At 36.5% G+C, this 24,057-nt stretch overlaps 1 protein-coding gene across 1 annotated transcript in view; it reads left to right on the top strand.

Moving 5' to 3' along the window:
• LOC125238319 (muscle segmentation homeobox-like) overlaps positions 1-12,998 on the top strand; it is a 28,114-nt gene extending 15,116 nt beyond the window's left edge. Inside the window, exons 2-3 of the mRNA XM_048145618.1 lie at positions 10,795-10,979; positions 11,655-12,998. Coding sequence (XP_048001575.1) covers positions 10,795-10,979; positions 11,655-11,909 — 440 coding nt within the window. The 3' untranslated portion in view covers positions 11,910-12,998. The remainder of the gene's footprint in view (positions 1-10,794; positions 10,980-11,654) is intronic.
• The last annotated feature ends 11,059 nt before the right edge of the window (positions 12,999-24,057 follow it).

The raw sequence follows: 24,057 nt of genomic DNA, 5'->3' as shown, positions 1-24,057 counted from the left end.
TATAATATGTAATGCTATTGGCTGTATACTTAATCAGGGTCATTCTTTTAAAATTTTATGATTATCTGTCAACAAAATAAGCAGTTATCATCGAAAAACAAAAACACATCGTGTCCATCTACTAATATGGACTTGCTCACTGTCTTCTTGTCACTTATTTATGCGATTTTCGAAGAGTAACATATCGTCACTTCTTTGAAAAAATCTCGTATCTGCATTTGGAGTTACTGCGTTTTTACTTTGACTGTGAGATAACAGGTTTTTTTTTAATAGTAAATAGGTATCTCATAGGTAAGCGTGCTCCACCGTAGACCGCATCATCACTTACCATCAGGTGTGATCGCGGTCAAACGTCTATTGAAACTAAAAAAAGTACTGACTATATTATTGCTGCAGACTGTACCGTCAGCAAGTCACGCTCCTAATTATAGAAGCATTCCCAATCAATTACCGCTTGAACGACCGTTAGCAAAAACGACAATCGTTAATGAAATACTGGTCCAGAAGCGATTGGTCACAAGTGCAATGAATTTCAGATATGCGTTTGACGAAAAGGATTTCAGTGGTTACATTGTTAGGTTTATTTGGATTTATATATTGTCGTTTACATACATATGCACGCCAAATAATGACTGAAGTGTTTGGACGGCTACAATTAAATGTCTTTGATACAAATGATACAAGTATAGAAAAAATTACTAAGTTCATAAGGACAACATTTAAAAAAATCTTGTTTTTTCGAGTTTTTTCTTGTTTTTTTTTTCCTTTTTCTAAAAAGTCTAACTCAATGTTTATTTTATGTCCGTGCTTTTAGTATCTCTAATCAGTGTTTAAATTATATAATCTTTTGTTTACACACATTTAAAATCTATGCTTATATCTAAACGCTTAAGTTCTATCTGTCGACTATTAATACGCTGAAAGTCAAAGTACTAATATTCCATTAAACATGTCATTTGTTCCCTAGCTGGAAATAAACAACTTAGTCGCGGCCCGAAATAGATTCCGGGGCCAGAGAAGCTGCGGTTATAGTTACAGTTAAATATTACGTCAATTAAACTTATCTGTGAAAAAGTAGTCCATAAATTAATAAAGTAACAGGAAATTCTGACAGTGACATTTTAGCAATTCATATATTTGGTGATACATATTTGAAATATTTACAGAGGATTATAAAATATAAATTATAATTTGGATGAAGATCGTGAATAAATTTGTAATAATGCAATTACAAAGAATAAGAAAGCAGATTATTTTAAGACACAGCAAAGACACACAACACACTAAACACACACATTAACACTAAACATTGATTCACATCAACTTGAAAAGAAATTCACAAAAATAATTAATAGAAAAGCAAAAACATACAAAAACCACGAATCTGTTTATCTAGATTAAAGAACTATAAGATGTAATCATTCTGAAGCAGGAAATCTACGCCTATTCGCGCTTCCTGTGTCTTTTGTCGCTCATCCTATGGCCTCCAACGTGCACAAAAGGAGTATATGTTAGTTTGGAATCCACGTGTCTTAAGTCCTTACAATATAAAGCTAAAACAGATGAATGTCAGATGTCCTGATGAATGGATCCTACTTGCTTGAAATACATCGCATACCATGTAATAGTTGACAAACCAGTTAAAACTGTGGTCTCTGATTAAGAAGACTTGTCTTAGGTCTATAGGTCATATAACTGGATCAAACGCTCGCTTAGAGATTTTAACAACTTTGATCGTTAGATAAATGCGTGGGCGCACATTTAATAGCTGAAAAACGCTTTGTGCAACTTTATTTATGGCGACGAGGAATCTTGGATATTTTGTTTTGGTTTTTAAAGTGGTTAGAAGATCAAAAGTCGATTAACTACCATGTGCTGGGAAATTTATGAACATATCTGGCATCGTGATTTGGAAAGAAATGAGTTTACATGTGTTAAATATCTTTGATGATAATGATATAAATAGAGAGAAATTTATAAGTTGTAATCATAAAAGTAAAAAAAATATGAAAGCATGAAGAAAAGTCGAAGATGTCAAAGCCTAATTTGATTGAAACATAAATAATTGCTGCCTCAAATACTAATTACTCAACAGTGTCTTTGAAGGCTATTACTTTTTTGCACACTCCAAATTGTTTGTAAACGGCCTAGAATGTATCATTGCATTTCTGCATAAGCCACAATACATTACATTACCATACCTACTCAAAATAATTGTAAAAAATTCCAAACCTCCTGGAATGCTCCCCAGTTGTACGGACAGCAAAAACGTCGGCTGTACAGCGAGCATTTAAAATATTGGAATGAATGACATACCACGCCTCGCACGATTAATGGCGTACCGTCCACAAAAAGCAAGTTGCCTCATTAATATATCAACTGTCTTTGGGAATATGGATTATTTTTGAAAATTGAAAGTGATTCAGGGATTATAAATGGGTTTACCAGATGCGTAATTGTTTTGAGGTTTTAACATGCTATTAATCAAGAGTGCTTTGTTTGAAGTTTATAGGTCATATTTTTTGAATTAGGATAGAATATTTATTTTTAAGTGCTCTTTATTTTGTTTTTGATTTCCTTTGAACGTGTCTAGGTGTATTATAATATCAATAAAACATGTAAAACTTTGATTAGACAGGTAAAATGTAACAAAAGAAGAATTTTAAAGTGAAAATTTGGCACGTTCAGTGTTATTAACCATACAATACTTAAACTTTAATAAATGCACTTAGCGTGATTAATAATGAAGTCAAATTTAAAACAGGTCCTAATTCTTGATTAATGGTTAAAACAATTGTACCAGTTTTTCAAAAAGGTAAACCTTATTATCTCTGACAAAATATTGTTTCAAAAACAGAAAGAAACAGAACAAAACAAACCCAAAGCTACTAATCTCATTAGTTGATCGCTTAAGCCTCTACAAGATCAAGTAATAACGAATACAAAAGATCTCATATTTCTCTCCTCACTCAAAACACGCGTAACTCAACAGCACATCTGTAGCCGATATCTCTAGACAATTAACATCGGAACGAAAGCAGACAGTCCCATTTATGTATTTTTAAATGGGATAATTTAGCAGCAGACGAGAAGGACTGCCGCACACTTGCGATTGACGATGATTTAGAAAATCGTAGAGAGATGAGTGCAAATTACGAAATTTTTGTAAATTTAATTTGCCAACAAGAGAAAAAGCAAGATTTTAAAAAGATCTAGCTTAGTAACCTTAATGTGTGGAATCACAACTTTGTAGTTGATGCAAGACAACTCAAGAAAACCTGTATTGTGTACTAAATAAATACATAACTTATCAATGTTATCTATAATAAAGACCGCATTATGATATAGGTATCTATTATAAACATCTTCACTAAGCATAATTATATCCGTCGCCACTTTTAACCTTTGTATAAACATCTTAAGTAGCAATTCAATATTCAAAGCTATCTAAATATCCTTTTTTACATCGTGTCAACCATTAAGAGCGTCTAAAAAAACGCATATCTCAAACGCGCGTTTGCGGCGGCGCTTGCCCTATTTCCGTCCGCGCTCTCTTTGACGTCCGCTAAACACGACATTAATACCGTTTTTTTTGGCCTGTCACATAATTTACCTTTTATTTTTTCTCCCATTAGCTATTAAGCGGGTGTATACCGTTTGACACTGGGATTAATATGTTGGCAGTACAAGCGCCAGATATAATTTCAAGCTTTTTAGTACGAGTATCTCTAACATCATCATTATCACAATTGGTATTATGTTTTTTAATATGTTCAAAGTGCGTTTGTACTTTGTGTTTCTTCAATTTACGTAATTATGAATCTTATACTTGTATTCTTCATGATGTTGGGTCTTATAGAAAAAAAAATATGACTTTTGTTTATTGATGTTTATTGAATTTTTTTCTCTTATGTCATCTTTTACAATTTCGGTGAATTTGCCGTTAAAAAAATCTATTTTAATGACACGTCATCTATGAATCAGACTTCAATTGATTAATTGACAGACCAATAAAGTTCATTAACTGCATTTATAATACAATTATTTCAATTTGCATTTTAGATTTTAATACTCATAACATTATTTTAATTACATTTGACATTATAATACTGATTAGAGAAGTACTTTGATTTCTTAATAGCATACTCTTAGACTCCTACTAACAACTTTGGAATTCAATTCATACTGAGCATTTAGAAATTTACCGTAATGTCATTATTTACTAATTTAAATGCTATTTATCATTTAATTTGCCTTGTTTGCGGTTAATAATGATTCTGTGACGAATTTATAATTACCAAATTTATTTATATGTCAGAGACACTTTGGAATGTAAATTATTAAATTGTTACTCATGATGTAGGCATTTAATAATTATAGTTACGCCAAATTTGCCAGACTAAGGTAATAAACCATTACTAATTGCTGAAAACTTATAAATACTAAATAAATAAGAATTTAATACAAAGTTGGAGCAATAAGATTTGATTAATAAATAAAAATATAAGATAAAGAACGTACGAAGCTAAAAGACCAAAACAATACACGAAAAAATGTCGAGGTCTTAGTCAAAAATTTACCCTGATGCAATATTTTAGAAGTTATTTTTAATTTGTTCACGTGTCTTTTAAAAAATAAAATTGTCAAGTATCATAAGATTTTACTATTAATTTCTTCTCATGTCTCAGAGAGAAATGCACTTAGTATCGTAATAAAAACAATTTGTTTCCATTCAGGCTTTAAGTAACTTAACTCTTTCGCATGTTTAATCATTCTCCCGCAAAATTGCATTGAGTTGGATATTGAAGCCATTCAATTTTCTGCCATAATCTTCCAGGCTAAATGTACAATAATGTCGATATTTATTAAGGTTCATTTCTAAAGGCATCTCTATGGAAAAGGAGTTTTATCGACAGTCGGTAATAAGAAACATTCTGATTGAGGAAGGAATATTTGTTACATAAAAGTGTAATGTGAATCGAATGCACTCAGCCACATGATTGGCTCCGATTCGAGGTTTACGCCCTATAAACCTGGCCAAATAATAAAAATATCGCTCAAAAGATGTGAATTCCGTCTCTAATATTGAAATATACGGGTGTACTCACCATAATCATCATATCATAATCATCATAATCTTTATTTGCTTTTTAAAAAGTGTTAACATAATAGGTGTTACATAATTTTTGTGTCCCAACTTTTTAGCCGGTTTTGACAGCATGCAAAATATATTAGGTACTACCTACGAACTAAAATTACATTAAATTCCCTTAATTACTTACATATTAAACTATTCTATTATAATACATATGTCACGTTATTGTATCGCGATTATCGACATGTTTTGAGACATGAGGAGACCCATCATCAGACATGAGTGGTCGCGGCGGGTACACTCCGTGCACTAAAGTGAAGAGTGTGATATAATAATGTTAATACACCCGTAAATTTAAATATGATCACGAAAGGTTAACGTCTGTAATTCCAACTAATAAACAACAAGTTCTTGACAAATCCATATTGCTCAAATCAGAAAGAATAAGCAATAAAGAACCTCCAATCATGAGTCATTACTGATTTGAGAATCTATATATTGATTTAAACTAACACGATCTTCACTCATATTATTAAATTAAAACGGGACTTAATCGCGTAAAACTTACGTTTTATATTTAACCCGACGTTTCGGACATGACATTACGTCCGTGGTCACGGGTAGACTGGCTGGAAGTTGTATCAACATCTTCTAGCTGTACGAGTTTTTCGAACTACCCGCACTTGATTGTCATCAGTCACTTTTACGCTAGGTTTTAATTTAATAATTTGAGAATCTATGTTTGACACCTATAGTTATTTATCTATCTATCTACCTACAGTTTTGAAGTTTCATTCAACTTAAAATTGGCACGTTTTTAACCGTCAATACGATTGACGTCAATATCAGTTTTTTTATTTATTTAAGTACTTAGTATTTGTAGTGATTGTTAGGTTCTTTATTGATTGATTGGTTTTGCATTTTTTGGCATAGTAGCGGATTTTTTATGCGTAATTTAATAGTTATTTCCTCAAGGGAAAACCCATCGAGATGTTTAATATAGTTGAAACGACAGGTCATTCCTGTTATATTAACTAAAATTACTACATCGTAAACATTATCTTCATCTACATCTCATGTGGGTGTTATTTATAATAAGGTAATAAAATCGTCAATTTGCTTACAAATCCGCATATTTTGCGAGATTTTAATCAGTTTCGCCTTCTGCGATATCAGTTTTGGATTTATTGAGACGGGTGAACATTCTTCGGGTAACTCTGGTCAGGAGTGAATTGTTTTCAATATAAGTAAATTAATTATGTATCGACGTAACGTTACATCTGCTTTGTAGACAGATGTGGCATTTAATAGCGTTTGTGTTTATTTATTAAAAAAAAATCCCTTCCGCGTTCACAGTTTGAGTAGTCAAGTTGAGCGACTACAGCTGGGATTTGTTACTCTTTTCTTTCTTGCAATGTTGTGACGAGTTCGATTTTATATTTTTGGGACCATAAGGCCGTTTTCACATTATCCGATCCGATATCGGATGTCGGAAGGATTTCCATAGAAAAAATCCAAGATGGCGCCTGTAATGTATGGGATATCGGTCCGACATCCGATATCGGATCGGATAATGTGAAAACGCACTAACGGGAGGTTAGGAAACTGATTCATATATGTATAAGTCGATAATATTGGTAACATAGCTTTATACTTTACTCAGTAAGCAATAATCTTCACAATGTTTTATTAATAGTCTCTTAGGCGTGTCATAATTATTGTATTTTCGGATTTATCACACTACAGCGCGAACAAAACGTTAAAATGAAACCAACATTATTTACTTATAAATTCAATATGTCAATGATAGTACAGGATGTTTATTAACAAATTAGTGCTTTTCGACGGATTGAGACGCGTGAATCATCGAAATTGCCCAATCACTTACACACTAAAGCAATTCTCAACCATATATCAATGCAATATAGTAAAAAATAAATTACTTTTATAAGCGAGTCTACCAAAATTCTTTTCAAGCTATTGTACGCCTTATATTCAAGTTTTAAATTCGTTAAATTGTAGTTATACGTAATTTTTTATATGAACATGCGCAAGATTCAATCTTTGACAGTTCGCCATTTTGACAGCGCCGAATGGCCAGTTCAATTGGCTGTAATTGGAGTCAACGATTGATTTCGCAATTTTATAACAATGGCGATTCGAAAGATATGTTATAATAATAGTTATAATGATGCCTATTCCAATATACTGATATGTAAGAGATGAGATGACATCGTTAGGTATTGATTACATTAAAAATCGTGATAGATCAATATGAAGTATTAAAATATACTCGTATTTGTTGACAATAATGTCACAATGATACAGTTCAACAATGAAGTAATATGTTAAAAATGGTGCAGGCGTACCTATTGTTAATTCATTACTGAGTTATGGATAAGATCAGATCCATATCTAATTCTTAGTAAACTCTGAATATGACTGTTAGTTTCATTTGAACCTGTAATGATAATAAATAAATAAAATAAAAAGCCCATTTATTCCACAACCAAAGCGATACAAAAATAAAAAAAAAATGAAAAATTACTATGTTATGTTATGTACTATTATGTTATGTTGTTTAGGTTTTTTTTCTTTTTCTATAGCCTAAATATTTGGTTAGGACCCCTTTCGGGTAAAGGTCTCCTCCAGCTCTTGCCATCTATTCCTGTCTTGCGCAGTATTGGGCCAATCTTGATCTGTTTCTTGAACCTGTAATGATATTACTCGTAAATTATTGTGTCATCTACATTATCTCTAGGTTATCTAAATAACATTATTAGTGCTCATAAGTTAAGAGCGTTATAACAATTCGGCGTCAGGCGACATTAGGTATTTTACCCGCCGCGCGAGCCCAATATGCCGACCCTTTCTAGCACGTCTTATCACTCGCTCGCACTACAATAATGGACAAAACAATCTTGATCCTTCCTATGGAATTTTGATAACAACCACAATCTACTATCTCGATATAAACTTTTGATTTCTAATAAACATTATTTTGTACGAAAATACTAGAATATAGCGCAAAATAATATTAATAATGTTAAAATTTATTTAAAAATTTAAAGTATTAATTATAAACTGTGATCATATTTAAGAAGATCCCATCCCAAATATTTGCTTTTGTTATATGATAAGTATTAGAGTAAAGTATATATTAATATGATGATAAAATAAGTCAAATACAATTCTAATTACTTCAAGGTGGTACTCAGGGTCTGATGATGGAGCCAGATGGTGATCACCAGTACCAATAAACCATATGACTAAACCTCTTCGTGTTTAGGCTCAATGGGATCGTCTCAATAAGACCTTTGCCAAGAGGTGGTACTCAGGGTCTGATGATGGAGCCAGATGGTGATCATCAGTACCGATGAACCATGGAACTAAACCACTTCGTGTGTAGGCTCATTGGAATCTTCTCAACAAGACCTTTGACAAGAGGTGATACTCAAGGTCTGATGATGGAGACAGATGGTGGTCACCAGTACCAATGAACCATATGATATGACTAAACCACTTCGTGTTTAGGCTCATTGGGTTTGTCTCAACAAGACCTTTGACAAGAGGTGGTAATCAGGGTCTGATGATGGAGAGAGATGGTGGTCGCCAAAAAATCAACTCGCATATGTTAATAACATAAAAAACACGAAGTGGTTCAGTTACATGGGTTCATTGGTACCGGTGACAATCATCTGGCTTCATCGTCAGACCCTCAGTACCACCTCTTCTCAAAGGTCTTGTTGAGAAGAAGTAAGAACCCAATGAGCCTGATTACTAAATGGTTTAGTTACATGGATCACGGGTACTGGTGACCAACATCTTTTCATCAAGGTCTTATTGAGACGATCCCAATGAGCCTAAACACGATGTGGTTTAGTCATATGGTTCATTGGTACTGGTGACCACCATCTGGGTCCATCATCAGACCCTGAATACCACCTCTTGTCGAAGGTCTTGTTGAGACGATTCCAATGAGCCTACATACGAAGTGGTTTAGTTCCATGGTTCATTGGTACTGGTGACCACCATCTGGCTCCATCATCAGACCCTGAGTACCACCTTTTGTCAAAAGGTCTTATTGAGACGATCCCAATGAGCCTAAACACGATGTGGTTTAGTCATATGGTTCATTGGTACTGGTGACCACCATCTGGGTCCATCATCAGACCCTGAATACCACCTCTTGTCGAAGGTCTTGTTGAGACGATTCCAATGAGCCTACATACGAAGTGGTTTAGTTCCATGGTTCATTGGTACTGGTGACCACCATCTGGCTCCATCATCAGACCCTGAGTACCACCTCTTGTCAAAGGTCTTGTTGAGACGAACCCAACGAGCCTAAACACGAAGTACTTTACTTGCATGGTTCACTGGTACTGGTGACCACCTTCTGGCTCCATCATCAGATCCCGAGTATCATCTTGATGTGTCTTATCATCTTGACCGTATTGTAATTTTCACATATTTATCACCATAACGTTGTAATACTTTAACATTCAAACATAACAAAATATTACAAAAGCAAATATTTACGGATCTAGGATCAAATTCGTTGGTCGCTGTTTACACACACACAATGCGAGGATAGGACGTGTATAAACAAGGCGTCCGACCCACACAACGATAAATATTCTCGACGTTCGCGATGAAAACTCGGAGAGCGAAGCGACATACGTCTCACCTCCTCGAGCTCCGGCGCGGCACTGAAATCGCATTCGTCCGTCGCCGGTAAAATAGCGACAGGAAGGCTAGTTTTCAAAAAATTGGCAAAAAATCATTATAAAATATTATAACGACAAATGGATAACAGCAATTTAAGCAGATTGTGCAGATTATTTATATACTAAAATAACTTCGATAACATGTAGATTTTCGGAGAAATGATCACTTATTTCGATGTATTTTCAAGACAAAATTGAGTTCGTTTTACTTCCAATTTCTCAATTTCAAAGAATTAAATGATAAATATTGTTTAATGGGCCTAAAGTACAAGATATTAGGAACTTAAATTTACTACATTTATGAGAGTGAGCTTATTAAATTGTACATAATAAGAGCTCCGAAATCAGTGCTTCACGCGGTTTTTCCTAAACGAGCATCAGAAAAAAAATCATTACCAATTGAATAAGCTTTTTCTTTCATATGTTTTTTAATTAACCGACAGTTAATAAGATGTTCTAACTAAAACAAGTACTTTTACTGTCTTTTAGTATGGGTAAAGTGTACAATTTTATCGTTGAATATTGCGCATTTTACAATATATCGCCATTTTTTGTCATAGCGCTCTTAAGGTATTTAACTAAGAAAATTTGAATAACATTTATATTGACATATGTATCTAATTGCTGCTATTTCCCACAATATATACATTAAATGTTAGCAGTTGCTATCTACTCAAAAATAAACAGGACACCAATTAGAACAAGGATATTAACGTTGAATCGTATAAAACTACTTAAAGTTTTCAACTACAGAGTGAAACTACATATACCTAGGTAGTTTGTTTATAACATTATATATACTGTGCAATAATTTAAAGTTTCTATGTACATTTTTATAAATCCGAAGACATTTTAAACATAACTAGTTTTTAAGCCGATACCAAATACCAAAGATTGTGAATCCAATTTCCAAGTTGTCTTATAATGTTATTGTTGACTTGTCCCGTCTAACAGTCCTCTCTCTTGTTACAGACGCCAACGGCGGCCCTCCGAAGCTCAAATGTAACCTGCGCAAGCACAAGCCAAATCGAAAACCACGAACACCCTTCACCGCTCAGCAGCTTAGAGCGCTTGAGAGCAAATTCGTCGAGAAACAGTACCTTAGCATCGCTGAGCGCGCTGAGTTCTCATCGAGCTTAGGACTTTCTGAAACTCAGGTAAATATAATGACAACTTTGCTTACTCATTAAAAAACCGTAAGACGCGAACACCGCTTAGCAGCTAAGAGCGCTTGAGAGCAAGTTCGAGAGCAGTACCTTAGCATCGCTGAGCGCGCTTAGTTCTCGTCAAGCTTAGGACTTTCTGAAACTCAGGTAAATATAATAACGAATTGCTTACTCATTAAAAAACCGTAAGACGCGAACACCGCTTAGCAGCTAAGAGCACTTGAGAGCAAGTTAGAGAGCAGCACCTTAGCATCGCTGAGCGCGCTGTTTTCACCAAGGTTAGGACTTTCTGAAACATAGGTAAATATTATAAAAAACGATGCTTACTTATTAAAAAACTGCAATTAAATTTAACCTGTTTGCACTTGAGTTATGATGCTTGTCACTGTCACACTGACATATACTTGCCAGAACGTGACGGATGCTTTATCAACGTAGATAAGTGATAAAATTACAAGTGTCATAGGCTTTCTGAAAGTCAAATCCCAATCCATGAACATCGTGTACAGAAGCCCTGAGCAGAGTGATCCACTGCTAGTAAAAGTGCCCAATTTTACAAGTTTATAGAGACACTATAATATCTCTGAAAATAATCTACATTTTTAGTAAACTGCACCATGAAAGTACGCATTGTGCATTATTAACGCATACTGTCTTCTTTCACAGGTAAAAATCTGGTTTCAAAATCGCCGAGCGAAAGCGAAGCGAGTACAAGAAGCGGAGATCGAGAAATTAAAAATGGCGCAGTTTTCCCGCCACCCCCACCATTTGTACCCCCACCCGCTGCAGCAGTACTTCCACCCCCACCCTCTGATGGGGGGCAGGCCGCTGCCCCCAATGGGCATGCCACACTTAGGCATGGTACAGAGTCCTGTGTCTGGTGGGTCACCGTCGCCTAGTACACAAACTGGTCCGCAGTAGGATATAAAAATGGGACTGATAAATTATAATAAGGAATACAGAGAAAACCATTATAGATAGTCCTGGGTACAGTCAACCAATTGGAATGGTTGTATAGTGGTAGGGACCACTATACAACCATGTCAAAATGACAATCAGTAAGTTATTTCTTACAATCTGATTTATAACGTCACCATGACATAGTTCTACAGTGGCTTATTTTGGTCGACTGTACGTAGCCGAATGGCACAAATGCTCACGAAACGCTCACGAAACGAAACGCTCGTAGATATCTATCGCTCTTACGTATTGACGCGACATAGCCAGACTACCTATCGCGGCATTTCGTTTTCGTTTCGCGTCGCAGAAATGCCATTCGGCTACGCCACCTGCATCTAATATTGAATGTTACTTAAGGAGCCTACAGATTACCAGTTCCCCAAGCGATTTGAGTTTTCCTGCAATCGCAAAGATAACGCCGTGGCTTGCGTGGGCGCCGGTCGCGCGATGGTCGCGCGACGGCGATGCGACGCATACTAAATCAAACCTTATCGATATGGAAGTATGAGACGCGACGGCGACGGTCGAGCGACCGTCGCCCACGCAAGACACGGCGTAACAGTTGGCGAATAACTGGCAGGGTATACGTTTGGCGAACTTGTAATGTGTGGACTTCTTTATTTGATTGATTCATTTTATTTGTTTACCAATTGTGTAAGATATTTAAAATCTTGTCTTGGCAAAGGAAAGTCAAAATGTTTGAAAATAAATAAAGGACTAATTTTTTATCCGACAAAATAGTCGAGTGATTATGTAAATTATTCTGTAAATATGTAGTTAAGTTAGTTTTAAATAGCACCATATTAAGGATTGTATTAATTTAATGTATTTACTTTGTGTAGATTCTTTATTACCAAATATTTTCATTTATACGATTTATTATGTTTAATACTTTCCTAGGCGTTTTTGATAAAAAATGTGTTATGGAATTTTGAATACAGCTAAATGAATATTGTAAAATATTTTTGTACATAAACTTAAATGATAATTGTACATTATTATTTCTACTTCAGTAGTTAAATATATATCTATTTCTTTCAGAATGAAAAATTTCGTTTGATTTTATTTCCTTTATGTAGCATAGTGTTCAGAACTAAACGTCCTAAGAGGGTTTTCACTTTACCCGATCCGATATCGGATGAAGGAAATCAAAGGAAAATCGTCACTACTTTTAAAAAAACTTGTATCTTCCTCTGTCAATGAAAATAAATTTGTAGTAAGTGTGTATGGAATGCATAATAGACATACTGCGTTTTAACTTTGAGAAGCAGGGTGAGATACGAGATTTTTTAAAAGTAGTGACGAAATGTCAAAGATCATCGGATGATGGATCGGATAATGTGAAAAAGCTCTTAAGGTGAACGTGACGTGAAAGGTGAAGTATAAAATATGTGGGTATGACTATAAAAAAAAAAACATTTAATTGCAAAGAAAAACTGGTAAACAATAACCTAACCACAAAATTAAAATTTTGAAAAAAACCGACCTAGTGGACCGATTTTCATGAAACATGGCTAAGAACACTCCCGACTAACTCAGCTTTCAAACAAAAAAAAACTAAATCTAAATCGGTTCATCCGTTCGGGAGCTACGATGCCACAGACAGACACACACACACACACACACACACACAGACAGACAGATACGTCAAAAATATAACAGTCAAACATATAACTTAAAAAAAGGAGAAACGTAGTTTACTTATGTACCTTTGACACTTAAGACTGGTCAAGGTTGAACACTTCTGGGAGGTCCAATATAATTTGACCTCCAAAAAGTTATCATTACAGAGGTTCAGGGGTAACAACATAATATTATACTGAGATAACAGCGCAGCAGTTAAAGTTCTTAAGTTAACAAGCCGCTAATATTTTGGTCGATATAAAATTATTTAGCAGGCAGGGGTCAACAAATCGAGGTTAGGTTTAACCCTACACTGAGAGAAAATACAACCAATTTTCATGTTCGTTCAACAAGTTTTTTGGTTAAAATAGCGCCTACGTGCTCTTTGGTTCAAACAACAAGCTACTTGTCATTTGAATCGGCAATATATTTGAATCAACAAGTCGATTTTATAAAAACAACCTGACACATATTGTTTTAAACATACGTTTGGCTGATTCAAACGGATAAACCGCAACAAGTCGAACTTGTTAAATTCACAATGCAAATTTCTCTCAGTGTAGGTGTAGTGGGATAATCACGTAAAAATAAAAAGCGACCAAGATATTTTTAAACAGCTACGATTATTTTCGATGACATCTTGCATTTCGGTAGTATATGTCTAGTGTTTGTCGATGTGTTGTGTTGTTATTTTGTCTAGGCTCGAAAGTGGTACAACGCTCCTGCCAGAGCCCTCACCACACAGATACCGTCTTATAAACGGCATATAAGTAGACACCTAGTCAACTGTATATGGATGCTGCTCGACGCAACGTTGACGCAATCCAGTGTTAGCGTCTAGTCAGCGCTATATAACAGCCTAATAATATCTGCAATTACCAAAATTTTTCTGCTTTACCGAAGCGTACAAGTACCTACAGCGATTCACAAAACTCTTTAAATATTTATACTTATAAGAAGGAAGTGAAGTCTAGTTATTTAGTCAGTGTCATGAAAAATAGCATCGCTGTAGGCCTAGCACATGATTGTGGCGAGAGTATGTCGCCGCGAGATAGATCACACGTCTTCTAATCACGCGGCGACATACTCTCGTGGCAATTACGTGCTAACCCTGTTGGAAAGTCACACCCAACGGTTTCAATGAAGATACTTTCAATAAACTCATTCAAAACCATGTACTTACATAATTTTATTACAATGCGTACGTGCATACTCAGTCACATGAGGTTTGTTTTCATATCGATAACGATATTGTCAATTGAGTGTGGCACTAATTTAAATAATAACCATTAAACTTAATGGTCGATAGTGGGGTCGTGCGATAACAGAGTATAGGGCGATTCATTCTGTGTGTTTAGTGCTTAATTTTTGACACTAGTCGAAGAGGAACTATTATTAAGGCATAGTTACACGGTGAACCAACCCGCGTGTGATTTTAGTTACATTGCGGACTGTAGGTTGCATACAATTCTTTCGGCCGATTAAATGCCGTATTGTACCTAATGAAAATCGTACGTGAAATGTCGTGCCGTGTAAAGCAGCTTTTAGTGTTTTCAGTTCATGTAAATAATCAGGTTTATTAAATGTCTCTTTCTCCACTTATATGAAACTTTCGAACTTTTAGAAAATTACGCATGACAGTACCGCCTACATTTTATTTTGTGTCTTAAATGCAGGTTACAAATGTACAACTTGTTTTCCCGGGTCTATTTCAAGTAATTTTATAATTTTAAAATGATATTCTTTATGTATTAATAACGTGAGTAATCTCCAATGTCGTATAAAACTAAAATTTCTCAATTTTGATTTATACGCCCGCATATAAAGTTATATGTAGGGATGTCACCTATCTCTGCGGATAACTAGGGGTGTCTATCTCTACAGCTGACCGTACATCACATAGTCACACCATGTAGCTATACCTCCCCATGATAATTATCTGGATAATTATCCGGAACACGCACTAGGTCGGAGTGTATCTAGTCGTAAAAGGAATGATAAGATTATTCGGTCGTAAAACCAAATCTTGTCTGTCAGCGGTCTGTAAGATTAAACTATATACGGGTCAATATACGGAGCCATAAACAATGGTGATTATGCTGGTTACCTATACGAGTTATGAGAAATCTATGACATACTTACCTATAAAGAAGTAGGGAAATCTAATAGTTATTTGTTATACAAGGGGGCAAAGTTGTATTTTAACGCCGAGTGGGGAATTGAAAAACGAGCAAGTGAAAGGATTCTATAGTTGAACCACGAGCGAAGCGAGTGGTTCGAGAATAGAATCCTGAACTTGCGAGTTTTTTAACACACGAGAAGTAAAATATATTTTCACCCGAGTGTAACACAAAACTTTTCCCCTCACTATAGCGAGGAAACTACAACGCAAAAAATGCGTTTAATCACTGCTTCCAGTAGTTCCACAGGTGGTAAATCATCTTTATTACTAGATTCACCTACTTTTATCAATTTTAAATCAGTTAATTTGACTTTATTCAAGGTCAAATTACTTTACCCACTAGTGGATAAAATGCGTTTTTACCCGCTGGTATTAAAGGACAAAACACGTGTTTCCGAGCTAGGGAGGGGAAAAATAATTTTCTTCTAGGTAAGTACAACGAAAACTTTGATCGCGATGGCGGGATGAACTGCCCCGTAGCCGAATGGCATTTCTCCGACGCGAAACGAAAACGAAACCCCGCGAAAGGTTGTCTGGCTCTGTCGCGCCAATACGCAAGAGCGATAGAGATAGATATCTACTAGTGTTTAGTTTCGTGAGCGTTTGTGCTATTCGGCTGCGTACCCTGGACTCCTCCTTTGAAGTGTGGCCAGGCATAGCACTGGATAGAGATCAGTAGAGTAATTGGGGGAAGACTTTGTCCAGCAGTGGGATACGCGATTATAATTTGGAACCCTTTCCAAATAATAATAATAAGTTAAAGCGGCACAGCAGGTTCCAAATACAATACAACACAGGTACTGTACGAAATGATAGTGAAATATTCACCACTGAAGTTAATGTGAAAGCCGTTAGGGGTTCCGGATAATATGTCAGGTAACATTACAAATAAATTTTTCTGTCCTCCGACCGGAAAACCTCAAATTTCAGGCCGCTGCGCTAAACAAAGGAACAGTTTTCCGGATCCGTTTAAACTAACAAGATTTTCACTCATATTTCTATTATCTTTGTTTTTCGTTGCTGTGTGATTTTTAATTACAATAACTTTAGTAATTTTTATTTAGAATTTTATTTAATATTGGTTACAAGCAGAAGTCGGACGAGCTAAACCTTACAGTTTGACAGGTCTTAGGTACGTCATATTACATATAAAGGGAATGAATTGGTACAAACGAAAGAACATCCTGTATCAGAGCGCTTCTTTTGGCTAAGTAAAGGTTAACTTTCCGAAAACATCTGTTATCAAGTAATTTATAGCAAACGATTTACCTACATCGAAGCATTGTTTGTCCCACATTTTGTGATTATTTTTATCGTGATTACATTTTCAAATTACGAAATTGTGATATTACAATCTAAACGTGATATAACACTCAAAACCATTATGTACCGGAGCAGTCGCTAAAAATGTAAAGCTTTAGAGCATTTTTAGGAAAAACTAACATAACAAGATTATGAAACTTATGCCTTTTTTAACATGCGCTGTGCAAGACTTTTTCAATGAATATTAGTTTTAATAACTATTAAATCGAGACTTAAGACTATACGATACAGGTCAATTCTCCATACAAACGCTCTCGACTATTTCCTCCCTGGTTTTTGAAGGTAGAGCAATGATGTTTTCAACACAGATTATTATTATTTTTATCTGTGTCGGACCGTTTTGATATCGTTGCTATTTTTATTTTAAAAGACGCTAGAGCCAATGACAAATTTCTAAAAACGGCCTTTTTCAATATGGCTCAAAAAAAGGTGTGATACTCAAGATCGGTAACAATTAGCCAAAAAAATCTAAACGGTCTGACACAGATTATTTTATTGTTATTCAGATTCTCAAATTTCGTTCTGTTTAAATAAGTTTTGAAGGAGGAAACAGTTGAGAGCGGAACCTCGATTTTAAAAAAAATTTCGCAAAATCTTTTAACGGAGTTGTTCTTAATGGATATATTTTTTTTCAATAAATCTAGTTAATAACACTAGTATATTTAACTAGAATTCCCAAATTGAAAGGGGGGCTCCTTTCGATTTTAGCATTTTCGCTCCCGTAGCGTCTTAATCTCTTATTAGTACTTTAAAACTAACCTCCAACGTTTCATACGGCGCTGTCCGTACTTGATGGACATTCGTGTAATTCATTTATTTCCCAATTCTGGAAGCAAAGGTGAAAAATAAAATGTGAGTACAAACAAAAATACCGATCACATATTTAGAATGGTTAAAAAGCAAAGAAAAACATATTATAATTGTATATCAGTGTTGAACTCGCACCCAATTGCCTCCGCGCACCATTTGCGCCACAAAGTTCCCCGCCGCCATACAATTAATCTCGGGTGTGTTCAATTACTCCGTAATTAAAAATAACTTATTCATTTAGCATTAAAGCGGATCTCTTAACTGTGGCACAGCGGAGACTGGCACAGAAGGCGAGCGGAGAACTAAATGGAGCGTTTGATACAATTATGACAGTTTTGCAGACGGATTACTATGTAAGTACCTTATTTTTATGAGCGTGACAGTTTGACAGCGTTAATATAGTAAAATTATAGTAGTAACTGTAGTGTTGTGTTCCTGCCGGTGAGAAAGGCTGCCAGAGCTCAACGAGGGTGCGGTGTGCTGATGACGGGAGGACTTACGGAACTGACTTATTCCTTCTAATGTCCTTTGAGTCGTCGGCAACCCGAACCCTCCTTGGAACTTGTGCACTCCTTTTTACTGTGTATTTAACACAGCAAAAGCGAATGTATAAGTTTCTAATGGGGTGGCAACGCGCGTGTGACACTCTTTGAGTTGCAGGCGTCCATAGGTTACGGTGCCCGCTTTCCATCAGGCGGGCCGTACGCTTGTTTGCCACCGACGTAGTATTAAAAAAAAACTTTCTAGGTCCTGGAGTAACGGACAGGCTATTCTTCTTCCGTTGACTCAGTGATCCAAAATGGGATTTTCTGCAGACACTAGACAGTGCCACTTTTCTCTTTCTCGCAAGTTGTTGACTTGGACTTCGTGCAGATCCGTCTCAGAGTATACCGTATCAGACTAGTGGTATCTGCAGAATAAGACAGTATTCAATAATTTTGAACATATAATAAAAAAATAATATTATGATTAAAATTTGCAACACATGAGTTTAATATACATCCGTCAAGTTTAGGTGATAATGTGGGTGAAAGCTCTAGTTTTTTTCCAAGTAATTAGCCACTCACTGTCATAATATCTATTACGCCACTCACTCACTGTCATATTATCTATTCTGCTACGCCGCGGTCCCGGGTTCGAATCCCGGTAAGGACATTTATTTGTGTGATGAGCACAGATATTTGTTCCTGAGTCATGGATGTTTTCTATGTATATAAGTATTTGTATATTATATATATCGTTGTCTGAGTACCTGCACCACAAGCCATCTTGAGCTTACCGTGGGGCTCAGTCAATCTGTGTAAGAATGTCCTATAATATTTATTTATTTATTTTATTTATATATTAGGAAAGTCTAACAACGATCATAATCTCTCACAATTCAAGATAATAATTATGCTAATGACAGCAACATTGTAAAGAGATAGTCTTCACTGTCTAGTCGACGTCTGTGAGGTACGCTAATCTGATTATACAAATGTATGGACATTGCGTTCATCACGTGATTATTTTAATTATGCATGTAAAGTAAAGCAAATACGTACCTATATCGTGTGCAACAATTTGTCCAAGTAATGAATATTCTGCGTTAAATCGATTTGATTGCACTTATTTTGTTTTACTTCAGATAGTGACACAAGTGTACCGTAGGTACCTATTTATCTAAACTTGTGCAACTTATACAGGCAGGATCAGCACAATAAATACAAAAATATGTATGTTTAGCTTATATTTTATTAGGTAAGGCCCCAGTACCTTAATAAGTACCGAAGTGAAAAGTAATAGTCATTATTGTGACGTCCAACGGGCAAAGGTCAAAAGGCATGACGGTTGCTGCTTGGGCTATGTACCTATTACCCTTTTTCTTGACACTCGAATACTAATACTAATGCAGTGCTACGCGACGTAAGTGCATTTTCACATTATCCGATCCGATATCGGATGTAGGATCGATATCCCATAAATTACAGGCGCCATCTTAGATTTTTTTCCATTGAAATCCTTCCGACATCCGATATCGGATCGGATAATGTGAAAACGGACTAAGCGCCGATCACCATAAGGTACCAATTTCACATAAGTAGAACGTCAGTTTTTTTGTCTACGTGACTCATTATTCTCTCAATCGCAAGTTGTTAAAAAGTGACATTCTATTTTATCGCCCGCTGACCTACTGTCCCCGCTCCACTACATTTTAATTGCCGAAATTAATCACGCTAATGTCTCGTGGCCGTTAATTTCAGGCCACAGGCCAGCCTTGTGCTCGAGCCGGCCTGTGCTCGAGCCGCCACGCTCATTACAGCTAACTCGAGCAGAACTGCGGGGCTGTCATCTGCGCCTTAGGCTGGGTCCACACTTGTGACATGGCGACGGACCGGACTACGTGCTATCGAACAGGACATGTTACGCTAAATGAGCATTTCTTTTTTTTGCCACTTTTGTGAAATGTGATATTTTTGAAAAAAAATATGCAATTTCTACTCAGAATCACTTTTTCAATCCTAGTAGTTAAAAAAAATGTCCCATACGATTTTTGTCTTATTTTGTTACCATTTTCCATACATGTTGTATGGGGTAACAAAAGAGGAAAGTAACAAAAATAGAAATTCTGGGACACTTTTTGTCTCTCAGTGAGATTGAAAGTACTCGTGATTCTGAGTACAATTGACCTAAAATTGCCTAAAAAAAATCAAAATTAAAAAAAGGCAAAAAAAAGAAATGCTCAAATGTGGACGATCTAAGTCACAAGTGTGGACCCAGCTTTGGCGCTAGTCCCGCCAAAAGCAAGTAAACTAAGAGCTATCGTCGATAGTAACGAACAAAATATAATCGCTCCCGTGTTAATATAACCTAACCTAACCTAATCACAAAATTAAAATTTAAAAAAAACCCCCGACCACGACATAGTAGACCGATTTTCATAAAACATGGCTAAGAACACTCCCAACTAACTCAGCTTTCAAACAAAAAAAACTAAATCGAAATCGGTTCATCCGTTCGGGAGCTACGATGCTACAGACAGACACACACACAGACAGACAGACAAACAGACAGACAGACAGACACATCAAACTTATAACACCCCGTCGTTTTTGCGTCGGGGGTTAAAAAGAGACGCGATGATAGTTCGTCGCCGAGCTACGAGCTATAAGTTGCTCGCTCTCTCTTTTATTTACACGGGAGCGACTATCTTTTGTTCCTTTCTATCGCCAATAGATAATAGCTTACTCGCTTTTGGTGGGATCAGGGCCGATTTTCTGTTGCTTTTTGTCTATTTATCTAATTGTGTATTTCATTACACACGTTGTGAATTTTAATGGTTTAGTTATTTTAGTTTTATGAATTGTATGGGTCATTTTGTTAAATAAATAAATAAATATTGGGGACACCTTACACAGATCAACTTAGCCCCAAACTAAGCAAAGCTTGTACTATGAGTGCTAGGCGACGATATACATACTTATATAGATAAATACATACTTATATACATAGAAAACATCCATGACTCAGGAACAAATAACTGTGCTCATCACACAAATAAATGCCCTTACCGGGATTCGAACCCAGGACCGCGGCTCAGCAGGCACGGTCACCGATTCCCAAGTCAGTCCATTTTCTTTAAAACTTGAAATATTTTTCATATTGATATGATCGCTATGAGTAATATGTTATTAGGTTAGCTATAGGTAAACTACGTAATAACTTGTGGCAGAAGGTCCTTTAAGTAGGGACTGAATAAATTAACCGACTTGGTATTACAGGGATCTCAACTCTTTTTACGCCAGAAGAACTGAGTTGCGAAGACTTGGTGTTTTTACAAGTTTTGTTTTTGATGGGATTTAGTATTTGGGAAGTCATAGTGCTACAAAAGCTGCGGCCCTAGTAGGTACTATATTGTGATATTTATGTAGCTTATCGCGTCGGTCCGTCCTTTTGCTGCTTTACACTTTTGTACCTAACTGTATTGCTATACATCAAATAAGTTTTTTTCCAAAAAAATCATTTTTGGCACAAGCTTTTATCGCCGACTGTACCTTTCTTTCAACAGTCATCTACTGCTCTCCGAGACGTTTCTAAAAACCCCTTACTCGATGGGGATACGACGTTTCATAACTGAGTTCTTATGACCACCTTTCTGCTCCATCATCAGATCAGCTCCATGATACCATAATTTTGCATTGTCACGTGATTTACATATGTGTGCAAAATTTGAGCTCAATCGGAAACCGGGAAGTGGGTTAAATTTAGCTGCTACGTTTTGACGCACACTAACATACTCACAAGGCAAGTTGAAAAAAAAAGCTTGTACTTAATAAAAAATCATTAACGTCGTCGACAATAAACAGAAATAATGATCGCATGGGAAATGATACTGCATATATCTCGCTAATAATTATTGTCTAATTAATCAGCATATAATTACGATGCAAATTGCATACGTATCAGATTTCATACTCACGTCTCATGGTTCTAGGAAGCGTCAGTGATATGATTGAGTCGGTTCACAATGTTCACATGCACTTTTATGCTTACATACATAAATATACTATACATAATTATAGGTATTTGCCGGCACCACCGACAGGTTCAGTGTCGCGGTGGGCTTGCACCAGGGATCGGCTCTAAGTCCTTACCTCTTCCTGCTTATTATGGACGCTTTGTCGTCGGACATACAGGAGGAGGTACCCTGGTGTATGCTTTTCGCTGATGACATTGTGCTTGTTGGTGAAGACGGGCTCGAGGTACAGAGCAGACTCGAGAAGTGGCGGCAAAAACTAGAGAATGTTGGCCTGAAGATCAGTAGATCAAAAACAGAACATATGTTTTGTGATTTCGGCGGTCTCTCTGGTTTTGCTGCCATAGAACTCGATGGTATTTTATTGCCAGTCTGCTCCGACTTTAAGTACCTTGGTTCGCTCGTACAGTGTGATGGCGATATCGACCGCGACGTGAAAAACCGTATTAGCACGGGGTGGATGAAATGGCGACAGGTCACGGGAACCATTTGTGACGCCCGGATGCCTCTTCGACTGAAGGGCAAAATTTATAAATCAGTCATCAGACCTGTCGTCATGTATGGATCAGAGTGTTGGGCCCTAAAGGTGACGGATGAAAAGAGATTGCACGTAGCAGAGATGAGAATGTTAAGATGGATGTGTGGCGTGACAAGAATGGATAAAATAAAGAATGAGTATATCAGAGGAAGCCTGAAAGTAGCACCGATTGTTGAAAAAGTAAGAGCGAATCGACTAGCATGGTATGGACATGTAATGCGGAGGGATGAAAGGCATGTGACGAGAAAGGTATTACGAATGAATGTGGAAGGTGGTGGAAGTAACGGGAGGGGAAAACCGAAGAAGAGGTGGATGGACTGTGTGAGACATGATATGGAACTAAAACAAGTTAATGATGAGATGACGAGTGACAGAGATGTATGGAAGAGAAAGTCATGCTGCGCCGACCCCAAGTGACTGGGATAAGGGCAGGAGAATGATGATAGGTATTTATTAGTTGTTATGCGTCAGATAGGTAGCGGGTGTTCTGTGTAGGTAGCCTAGCGGTAAATACGTGCGACTTTCGTTCCGGAGGTCGCGGGTTCGAACCCCGGCTGGCACCAATGAGTTTTTCGGAATTTATGTGCGAAATGTCATTTGATATTTGCCAGTCGCTTTTCGGTGAAGGAAAACATCGTGAGGAAACCGGACTAATTCCAATAAGGTCTAGTTTACCCGTCGGGTTGAAAGGTCAGATGGCAGTCGCTTTCGTAAAAAGTAGTACCTATGTCAAATCTTGGAATTATATGTAGATCGTTATCTACTCTGTTTGGAGTCTCATAATATTAGGACCCATTTAATATACACGGTGCTTGAATCATCTGTTATACTAGATGCAAAGGCCTGTCTGTCCTGTGTTGTGTTACTCCGTCAAAAAAAAAAAGGTTCTTATGAGCCGTGGCATATTTATGCCGGGATAACCGCAAGGAGGATGATGATGGTGCGAGAAACTCGCTTACGAGTCTATCGCATCGCAACCTTCAAGTCAAGAGTGAACAGGGTGGCTAGCCGAATGGCACAATCGCTCACGAAACGCTCACGAAACGAAGCGCTAGTAGATATCTATCTCTATCGCGCTTGCGTATTGGCGCGACAGAGCCAGCGGCGTATCGCTTTC

Source organism: Leguminivora glycinivorella, chromosome 23, assembly GCF_023078275.1.
Source record: "Leguminivora glycinivorella isolate SPB_JAAS2020 chromosome 23, LegGlyc_1.1, whole genome shotgun sequence".
Lineage (NCBI taxonomy): Eukaryota > Metazoa > Arthropoda > Insecta > Lepidoptera > Tortricidae > Leguminivora > Leguminivora glycinivorella.
This window is presented reverse-complemented; position numbering and strand designations above follow the sequence as displayed.